Below are 11,125 nucleotides of genomic sequence, written 5' to 3'. Positions count from 1 at the left end.
TACTGTCAAACTGCAATTTTAATAAGTTCAGAGGCAGAAAAAAAGCAATGCAACACAAGATATAAATACATAAAGTACAAAATCTATACCAAATAAACTGGTAAAATGTATCCATATATGTGGCTCAGATAACATTGTTTTTAAAAAGGTATGGAAATCACTATATCCATTCTATAAAAAAGTAGTAGTTATCAACCAGCAGGAAAATTATTTCTGAGAATTATGGGGAAGGGCCACGGCTCAGTGATAGGCCACACATTCTGAGTGCAGAAGATCCCTCACTTTCCAGTTAAAGGTTTTTGGCTAGGTAGGCTGAAAATGGCTCTTTCCTTGAAAGCCACAACAAATCTAGATACTACTGGGCAAGATGGACCACTGATCTGGTTCAGCATAAAGAAGCTCACAAGTTCTATTAACAATGTAATTTTTGTAGTTTGTTACTCAATTTTATCAAAGCACACAATCTGATTGTTTCTCTATTGAGAAATTTGTGATTGCTTTGCTGTGATGACTGCCTTCTTAGGCTTAGTATCTGCAAAACATATGCTTTCTTTTTAGTACATGTGTTGGCTTACATCACTGTAACCTACAGCTGTTTGCCTTGCTGTTGGAGCATTTTCTTTTTGGTTTTGGCACACTGAATTGGTATGGTTTTTGCATACAGCTGCTGTAGATCATCTTGCCTTGCAGGGTGATTAATTCTTGGTTTCTTCACAGTTCTATAATTTCTGTAATTTTCTATAACTCCCGTATGATTGGAAAGAATTCTGGTATTTCCAACAGTCTAGTCCCTTTCTAGTACCTCTGTCCCTCCAGCAGAACATTTTTCTGACCACATAGAAATATTTTGCAGTCATTCTCTTTGCTAAAGGAATGTAGAGACATTCAAGCATTTTCCCACGCAATGCATAGCTTTTTGTTGTGATTCTTTGTGATTCAAAGAGGTTGAAAGTACTCTTTTTCTTGAAATTTTCCAATCTTAAGAGTTTTTAAGAAAAATTCCCAGATTACTTTCATTATACTTTTGAAAAATGTAAGACTCAAGATGGATTTCAGGAGGATGAAGCTAAAGATTGGGGGTAGGGGACTAGAACCACTAGTCACACTGGAGATGATGTGAAGACTTTCCATTTTAGTCCCAATAATAATTCAGGGATTGACTCCAGGATCAGGAAGTTCCTCAAATCCGTAGTAGTTTACTGGATCAAATTATACTCCATCATCTGAACAAACAATGACTCTTCAAAGCTGATCATATGATTTCAGTGGCAAATTCTCTCTGTCATTTCTTTCTGCAAGGAAAAAAGGGAATTTGATATGAAGTCTGAGTCAGTATATCCATCTAAATAAACTGTATGCATCTAAATAAACTTTGCATGCAAGGTACCTTGAATCTTTGGTATCCCGATCAATGAGTCAAAAGTAGTAGTGTATCTAAGAACTTTGTTACCACCCTATAATCGTAGAGAGCTCATCACAGTGCTCATCATTTTAGTTATAGAATTCAAAAAGTAGACAACAGTTTACTAATGCCTAATAGTTACTACAGCCCCATATTACTCTATTTGTATTAAATGTATATACCATATCTCATTCAGATTTTGGAATGTTTTGTTGTTATGTAACATACACTGCTATAACTGTTGGTGTCTTTTCATCCCTCAAGCAAATTGAAATTGAGCTAATTGACTGGCCTGTGATTCTACCTTTTCCCAAAACATGAACAAGTCATAAGGATTATAATATTTGTTCTTAATTTGGACATAGATACCGGAATGTGAAGAATACATACAAATTTATGAATTAATAACATGCTTAATCAAAAAAGACTTCTTGGTAACATAATGTAGCATGCTATTAGTTCTGCCAAACCTCTTCCACAGGGAAGAGATCCAAGATATTGAGACAACTGTTCCTAAGACCCTTTCTACCCAGAGAGAGCCAAACAGTCTTTCCGGGTTTACTGGGGAATTGATGGAAATGAAGGAGGAATGATGGCCAGAGCACAGCTGGTGGAGAAGGCAGGGCAAGACTGATCAAACACAGCACAGTATTGTGGCAGTTATGATGGCAAAAAGGCAATGTTTCTCTGCCATCTTCGCATCGGCCTATTATGCACGGCCGCTGAAATGGTGGCATGGAGAATGAGGAGGAGGAAGAAGTGAAGCAAACCGATTATGCATGGGACGGAACGCAATGGTGGCAAAACCCAGAGTATCCGATTGTGCACGGGGATACTCCGGAGCCGCTTCTGGTTGCGCCCTGGTCCCGGGAAGCTCCACTTTCTTCTGCATATTGCTAACTCGGCTTTTTCGGCGGCATACGTTGACTCTGCACCCGGTTGATGCCTGCGGCATGCATAATCAGTGATTTTAGCCACCGCCATTCCACCCCGAATGCAGACCTTCCACTCCGTGCATAAGGGGCCATCTACATGCAATTGTCCAGCTGTGCTGTTTTTTGTGGTTCAAGAACTTTTACAACATAGCCTCAGGAAAGTGGATTCTGACAAGATCATGGCTTACTCTAATCAATTCACTACAGAATACAGAATACCTTTATTGGCATAACAATGATTTTTAAAAAGATAAAACAGTACAGCCAAACAGCATGGCCAATTAACTACTTACTTTGCAGACAAAAATTCCCCAAATCTGCTGTCTGAATTAGATGCCAACATGGGTGCACATTCAGATGATGTAACTTTGGCACCTGCTTGTCCAGTTTATATGGGTGCCTTTCAGCTTGTGGAATCCAATGATGTGGACAAGATCCTTAGAGAGGTGAGACCTACCACTTGTGCTTTTAACTCTTGCCGTTCTTGATTGATAAAAGCTGCCCGACATGGGCTGGCTAAGTCAGTAAGGGAAGTAATAAATGTTTCCTTGAGAATGTAAATAGTGCCACCCATGCTCTAAAGGTAAAGGTATCCCCTGTGCAAGCACCGAGTCATGTCTGACCCTTGGGGTGACGCCCTCTAGCGTTTTCTTGGCAGACTCAATACGGGGTGGTTTGCCAGTGCCTTCCCCAGTCATTACCGTTTACCCCCGAGCAAGCTGGGTACTCATTTTACCGACCTCGGAAGGATGGAAGGCTGAGTCAACCTTGAGCCAGCTGCTGGGATTGAACTCCCAGCCTTATGAGCAAAGCTTTCAGATGGCTGCCTTACCACTCTGCGCCATAAGGGGCTCTACCCATGTTCTAGGACAGTGTTTTTTGACCCTTTGACCATGAAGGATCTCCTGAAGTATTCTTCAAGCTTTGAGGACCCCCAAAAGTGATAGCTAGCCACACCCCTGGAGGTCATGTGCTGCTGGAAGTGAAATCACCCAGACACTCCCACTGGATGTGACATCAACAGGCAACTCACATATTGCAGAAAGTGGTATTACCAGGCCTCTTCCTGTGTCATCTGAATTGATATATCTATTAGACCCACCCACCCCTATATTTGACTTTCACACATTGCTAGAGATGCCTATTGGGGGTGGGGGGCTGGTCAAAACTTGGATGCCATCAGAAGGCCCACCAGCAGGGCCAGAACTAGAGAAGCACTTTCCCATTGGTTGGTTTCTGGCACAGGGACTCTGCGACTTCCCTGTGTGGTGCAAGGGCTCTTGATGGCCTTCAAGATTTGGCCACAGACTGGTGGACTGGATGGGCCATTGGCCTCATCCAACATGACACCTTTTTTGGTCTTACTCTTGATGCTTGGGGGGCAACAGTGGGAGGGCTTCTGGTGTTCTGGTCCTGCTGGTTGACCTCTTAATCCCTGGGATTTGGTGACCATGTGACATAGAGGGCTGGACAGATCCATCACAGCCTCTCTCATGTTCTTATGGTTAGCTGACAGCCCATCTGGTAAATATTCCTGGTCAGAAGCAGGGCTGACTTCTGCAAGGTCACACTGCAGGAAGGTGAAGAGGAATAAGCTGCAACTGGGTTCTAGGTTTCTGGTAGAAGGAAGACACCTCATCTTGCCTAGAGAGATCCAGCCCCCTTGCTAAGGTTTTGGCCACAGCCTCTTGAATCCATCTCAGGTACCTTTTTCCTGAAGAAGAGCAAACAACGAGCCCAGAGGGCAGGTATTGTTCTGTTCATGAAGCATAGGAGATCAGTTGGTAAGGTTTCTGCCATGATATATGTGTCTGCTTAACTGAAGTGTAGCCATTTTTGAGACTGAACTTCTCTGTAACTCTGAAACTTTCCACTGTCTTCGTGCTCATTATGTTATCACTGTGTAACTGTTGCTGTGCTCCCCAAGGTCGGAGCTGAGTCCCCTCTCTAAGTTGGAAGGATTCCCAGATGGGCACCTGGACTGGAAGGGTGTTTTGTCTAAGGGGGATGTGAACTTGCACTGGTGGGAAAGTGTAAGGTTAAGAACTGTAATTTGTGCCCTAGGTGCCAGATTCGGCTTTGTAAGTCCTGGAAATGCTCCTTTGAATAAAACAACTTTCTTATTTCCAGAGAAGTGTTTATTTCAAGTCTATCATCCTGACAGATTGCCAGACCTCCCGTGGAGGTTGGCATCTCTTGCAATGTGTGAAAGTCAAATGTAGGTGGGAGTGGGGTGGGTCTAATAGATATGTCAATTCTGGTGATAGAGGAAGGGGCCTGGGAACCCCAATTCCTGTGATGGGAAAGTGCCAGTGTGCATAGCCTCACTAATAAAATAAACTACTTGTTAAATAAGTTTGTTTCATTCTTGTGTGTACAATATGCTAAGTAGAAAACCTTTTCTGAGCTAAACAAGGAAGTATTCATCTCAGTTGTCATAAAGCCCACCATGCAAAGCAGCAATTATCCTCAGAGGAAATGATCTGTGTGATTTGGACGTGTTCTGGGGAGATCCCCAGGCAACACCAGGAGGTTGGCAATCTAGAAGCTAAGACTTCTCAGGGTCAGAAATGGCTGCCAGGACAATGCGAAACCTGGAAAGAAAGGAGTCCTTATTCAGGCTGTGCACAGTTCTTGCACTAGAGCCAGGTGTAGTACCTCTTGGCTAGGGATGGCAGCCTCCAGGTGGGAACTGCAGATTCCCTGGAATTAATGCTCATCTCCAGCTGAGAGAGATCAGTTCCCCTGGAGAAAATGGCAGCTTTGGAGGGTGGACTCTGTGGCATTGTGCCTCACACAGTGCCACGGATGCCAGCCTCCAGGTGGGACTCCCTACTTTCTTCCTTGCTATTGGAATAAGGAACAGAAGAGGGGCTGTGGGCCAGCTCCCACCACCACCACCACCCTCCCCACACAAGCCCTGACTCCCTTTCCTTTGCAAGCTCACCGGTTTTAGGCAGAACCTTCCCTCCAACCACTGGCTCTCTGTGTTTTTCCTTGCTATGGGGAGAAGAAGCAGACACACAGGCTATGGGCAGTTAAGAACCAGACTCATGTCTCCCTCCCTCCCAGCCACCATCCCCACACAAGCCCTGGCCCTCTTTCCTTCACAAACTTCACCAGTTTTATACAAAAAATGCCCCTCCCCAAATTGGCTTTCTGCCTTCTTCCTTGCTATCAGGGCATGCAGCAGGGGAGGAAGTAGGGGGAGGGGCTATGGACTACTAAGAGACAACCTTCTATTTGTCTCTCTCTTTCTCCCCCCCCCCCCCTCCCCACACAAACCCTGGATCCCTTTCCTTCCTAAAGCTCATGGTTTTAAGCAGAAAAACAGAACCTCCCAATAGGACTGCAGGAAAGGAACATTCTCCATGGAGCATAAATACTAACAAGCAGCCTTGACAAGGACTGTGGGTGTGGGGAGGGGGGAGAGAGCGTGGGCAATTTAAGTTAATAATTAATCAGGCTCAACTTCCTTCTAGCCTGGAAAACCATCAGCAGACTAAACCACTCATCTCTGAGGGGAAGGGGGAACCAGGGAAATGGCCAGTTCCCAAGCCTAGCTAAGGCAGCAAGGGGAAATACCAGGGACCCCTTCCAACTCCCCCCCCCCCATGAACCCCTGGGGGTCTCTGGGCTCCTGGTCAGGAAACACTACTCTAGGAGGTAGTGATTATACCTGCTGTGAAAAAACCCTCCGAAAGCCTAGCTATTTTGGAGAATTTCCGGCCAGTCTCCAATGTCCAATCTTATATTTTTGGGAAAGGTGCTTGAGTGGAAGGTTGCTTTTCAGGATCCATTTTCTGGATCCTTTTCAATTTGGCTTCAGGCTATGATCTAAAGCAGTGTACTCTGGTCACCTTGGTTGATGATTTCTACAAAGAACTAGATGGGGAAAGTTACCCTGCTAGTTCTGCTGAATCTCTCAGCAACTTTCAATACTATCAACCAGAGCAACTGGAGGGCACCATGTTATTGTAATTCTAGTCCTCTCTGAGATGTTGGTTTCATAAGGGGATTCCTGCTCTGCCCATAGCCATTGGCCTGTTTGATCTTATCCCCCATGTTATTTACCTTCCACATAAGGCCACTGGGAGAGGTCATTAAGAAGTTTCGGCTTCAGTGTCACCAATACACAGATGACTCCAAGCTCTACCTATCTTTTCTACCTAAAACTCATATGACCTGCTAAGGCATTAAATCTGTCCACTTTGCCTATGTTTGCTCCTTTGAGTCACAAACACATGCAGAAGAAAATTATGACGGAGGAGGAGGATGTAGGCTTCATAAATAAATTCCAATCAGCCATATTCCTTCTAAGCTTTAAACACAAATTGTCTACTTGGTTTCAAAGATGAGATTCTGTTGTCTTATCACTGAGATGAGATTTGTATTATGGACTTCCTGGTTCTGATTAAATTAAATGCATTTATATATGATGGATATCAGTTTATACCAGCTTAATGAAATGATCCCAAATCAATAAATTTATCACTCTAAACACTCCAATTAATTGATTTCACAATTAACTCTAATTCATTTTTTAAAAACACCAATGCAATATTTCTGTGGAATCTTTATTGAACTTCTAAATGGCTTCAGCTTAGAAAAGCCTGAAGGCTTTAGTTTTGAAAGAAATAAATTGCTGAATGGAGGCATGGGCAGCAAAAGCAGTGTTTCAGTGCCTCTTGAGGAGTTGCCTTGGTGATAAACACAAGGTTCAAAAGAAGCTGAAATGCATAAAAGGTTGTGTTGTGACTGAAATCCAAGTTCCACTTCTTCAATATTTTCTCTTTTCACAAATACAAAAAGGTGTGTGTGTGAGAGAGGGGGGGAACTTGCTACAGCCTAGCAGTTTCACTTTGGCAATGAGGTCCATAATCCAAAAGAAAGCAAATATCACTGGGAATTTTCTATATACATAAACAAGGGCTCCTGCTATTCTGTTTATACAGCTACATACTTTATGATATAATCATGCAACACAGGCTGGAACAGCCATCAGATGTGAACTATCATTGTGAGAGTTCATGATACTCAAACAGTTCCCATTAATGAAGAAACTTGAAGAATTAAGTTTATGGGATAGTTATTAAATGTATTTATTAAAACATATACATCCCACCTTTCTTTTTGGTTTGAGGTTGTGAACAAGTTAGGAAAATCTACTCTAAAGACATCAAAAGCAATGGAAAGTCTGAAATGAATGTTTTTGGTCACATCTGATTAGGTATGCTACGTCCATCTGTACGAACACTACTGCCCAACATTTCATAACATTCTAGCAAGAAAAAGAAATAGAAGCCAGGGATATGAAAGTGAAAGGATGTCATTAATTCCTATGAAAAAGGAAGTACAGCAGTTGGGGACACATGATGAGGACAAAAACTGATTCTATCCCTGACATAGGCTGACCTGCCCTACACTGACAGGAATAGAGGCTTGTTAAAATAGTTCAAGTTGAAGGACCTTGCAGTATATAAGCATAGTCATGGTGTTCTATCCATTCCCATGGCTGTTGTGCAACTGTGAAAATTTAGGCACAATGTTTAAAATTGGAACTGACCTTTGACCACGATTCCCATGAGTTATATAATGAGAGCTGATTGAGGACTCATTTCTTTCTCGCTCATTTAAACTATTTTCTCCATGACTAGCATGGAAGAATACAACATCAACGCTCTGAGCTGAACAAAGAAGGAATAGCTGATGAAGTTACCAAAGAGCCAATGTTAGGCTGACTCAAACGCCTCTGTGTGCAACTCATGTGCAGTTTATTCCTGCTCCTGGCAATTCATTCTGATGGGAAACTAATTACCTATAATGTCAGGCAATAATATTAGCTGCCATTTTGCATGCTACAATAAATGCCAGTGAAGTAAGGGAAGTAAAATGGTACCTTGCAGTCATTGAAAACTGAGACCCTGCAGTCATTGAGACCCTATTGGCACAGAAGACAGGCAGAGGCACAAACCCCCCAAAGTAAAGTGATTGTGCCAACTGGCTCTCAATTGTAACATTGAAATTGGTTTGTGGCCACTAGGCAAATGGTTGGGAGCCAGTTTGGTGTAGTGGTTAGGAGTGCGGACTTCTAATCTGGCATGCCAGGTTCGATTCTGCACTCCCCCACATGCAACCATCTGGGTGACCTTGGGCTCACCATGGCACTGATGAAACTGTTCTGACTGAGCAGTGCTATCAGGGCTCTCTCAGCCTCACCCACCTCACAGGGTGTCTGTTGTGGGGAGAGGAATGGGAAGGCGACTGTAAGCCGCTTTGAGCCTCCTTCGGGTAGGGAAAAGCGGCATATAAGAACCAACTCTTCTTCTTAAATCTTGACAGCAGAAACACATTATAGAATGAGACAATGCCTGTCATCAGTGTACTTAATTTGAACTAATCCCATTCTAGCCAGTTCCTTTACTGTTCTCTTCTCCACCCCCTCCTGATCATTTTCATTACATTTCTTAAGGAACATGGTATGCAGAACATTTGTTCTATTGGGCTCTTTACTGTTTTAAGTGAAATGAGAACTGAAGCCACAATCTCTTACCTAAGGCAGTCCGAAGATCTGTGACCCTCTCTCCCCTTACCCTGAAAGGAACACAAAACAAAAGCCTGGGGAAAGGAGTGCGAGTTTTATCTTTACAGTCCTTCCCTCATCTGTTATGGTGTGGCCTCTGTCTACCTGCCCACATATTACAAAGCTAAAAACAAACTGCAGCAAAATGTTTTCCCAAGCATTCATCTCCCACTATTTTTTCCAGGGAAATTGAGTTCATTTGTGAGAGAAAAGAACACTAACAATCTATAGCATGAGCATCAGACTGGCAGAAGAAACCTATGTGATGCTCAAGAACCTTTTGGTAAACAAGTTCCTTCATGGATCCAGAGTTCCATGTCTTGATCACTTTGCTATTTGTAAGTGATTTGAAAGTTTGCTTCACAATTCTGAATGTTTTCTAACTGCAGTGTGGGGTTAAAAACATGCTCACATCAAGTGATGCCAAAGAGAAGGGCAGTCATTCACATCAACCTCCTCAGATGTCTTAAAGTCCATTCGCTATCCAAGAGCCATATGGTACAGTTCTCCATAACTGTACACTTCAGGATGCATGCAGAGGCCTGTTTGTCAGGGAAAGCATACTCTTAAGTTGCTACACTGGAAGTCTGGGTTACTACAGTGCCCAAAGTCTGTAGATAACTGCTTTGGTCCAGAAAAAAAATCTCCTAAAATAATTCAGTTCCTTCATATTCAGACCAATCAAATATCATAGAACAGTGTGCAACCTCAGGGCATAATGGAAAAGCCCCAATCTGTAAAATCTAGTGTATTAAGATGGAATACCTGATATGTCACAGACTTAGGTTAATTGTTGCTGAGTACAAACAGGTTTCAGGAAGCATGCAAGACTACTGGAACACAGTAGCAGTAAAACTGATCTTATTATCTTTTAAGAATATAAAAAATGGTAGTAATTCTATATCTCCCCAGCAATAATCAGAATAAAAGAAGAAGAGTTGGTTCTTATATATATCGGGTTTTCTCTACCTGAAGGAGTTTCAAAGCAGCTTACCATTGCCTTCCCTTTCCTCTCCCCACAACAGACACCCTGTGAGGTAGGTGAGACTGAGAGAGCCTTGATATTACTACTCAGTCAGAACAGCTTTATCAGTGCTGTGGCGAGCCTGAAGTCACCCAGCTGTTTGCATTTGGGGGAGCATGGAATCAAACCTGGCTCGCCAGATTAGAAGTCCACATTCCTAAACACTATACCAAGCTGGCCATGTAAAGCAGAGGACAGAAAAAATACCAGTCTTTAATATCAAAGAAGAAGAAACTTAATTTTAGGTAAGGCATGAGGTATTCAATAGAGGCCAAAATGGACAATATTTCCTAGTGGTTGAAGAAGCAAAGTCCCATCGGAAATTTATCTTCCCCCAGTTGCAGAATTTCTAACTTGTTTCCTCAAATGTCAAGGACATATTCTGTTAATGTGGCCCTGTCACTCTGAGGAGTCCTGCCATAAGCAGTCAATAAAGCACTTGGTGACAGCTCTGTCATCTTGACCAAAATGGATTTCAAATTCTGACAGTACTTTTCCATCATAAGCAGAAACTTTATTTCTGAGGCAACAGTGATAGAGCAAGAGGCTTCTGTTGACATTCCGTAAGGAATCTCATCACCCATAGCCATAAACAACTGAAAAGCTTCAAGAGAGGAGACTTTTGCTCAGTGAGGCACCTTTTCCTAGCTTTTCCCCCAACAGAAGACCATCTTTTTGCAGATGACTCCAGCTGTAATTTGGCCTCATACGATACTGTGATATGACCAAGAAGCATGGGCTGTGGGGATTTTGTTCTCATTTTGAGTGATTTTTTTAGTGCATTCCGGAGATTTAGCTGAAGAAGCCTCAAAGAAGGCAAAAGGGAATGAGAAGCCATAGTAACTAGATATGCTTTGTTGACATTGTTCTAGCTGAATTAAAACATGCAAGAAGATAAACAACTGCTGAGAAGCTGAGCCCACAGAGAGAGTTCTGCAGGATGTATCAGTTACATACCACTAAATTACTCAAGGCTGTGGCCCATACATAAGAGGAGCCCCTAGAATTGTGTGTATGCATAACCATGATACACAAAAACAGGTACCTGAAGATCTCAGAACTCACTGGTGCAAAGCAAAGACCCAAACATCAACAACTCTGAAAGCCAGGCAGGTCTAATATGGTATAACCATATTATCACTTTCACAGATCCAAGTCAAGTGATATGGAGTGTCACAGAG

General features: G+C 42.7%; 1 protein-coding gene across 6 annotated transcripts in view; it reads right to left on the bottom strand.

Annotated features, from left to right (window-relative positions):
* MOB3C (MOB kinase activator 3C) overlaps window positions 1-11,125 on the bottom strand; it is a 43,059-nt gene continuing 31,934 nt past the window's right edge. For all 6 annotated transcript variants that reach the window (XM_077333850.1, XM_077333848.1, XM_077333846.1 and 3 more), the window contains one exon: window positions 1-1,292. In XM_077333850.1, coding sequence (XP_077189965.1) covers window positions 1,263-1,292 — 30 coding nt within the window. In that variant the 3' untranslated portion in view covers window positions 1-1,262. The remainder of the gene's footprint in view (window positions 1,293-11,125) is intronic.

The sequence above is a fragment of the Paroedura picta genome, chromosome 4 (assembly GCF_049243985.1).
Source record: "Paroedura picta isolate Pp20150507F chromosome 4, Ppicta_v3.0, whole genome shotgun sequence".
NCBI classification, from domain to species: Eukaryota; Metazoa; Chordata; class Lepidosauria; order Squamata; family Gekkonidae; genus Paroedura; species Paroedura picta.
The sequence above is the reverse complement of the archived record's forward strand: the minus strand, read 5'-3'. Positions and strand labels throughout refer to the sequence as shown.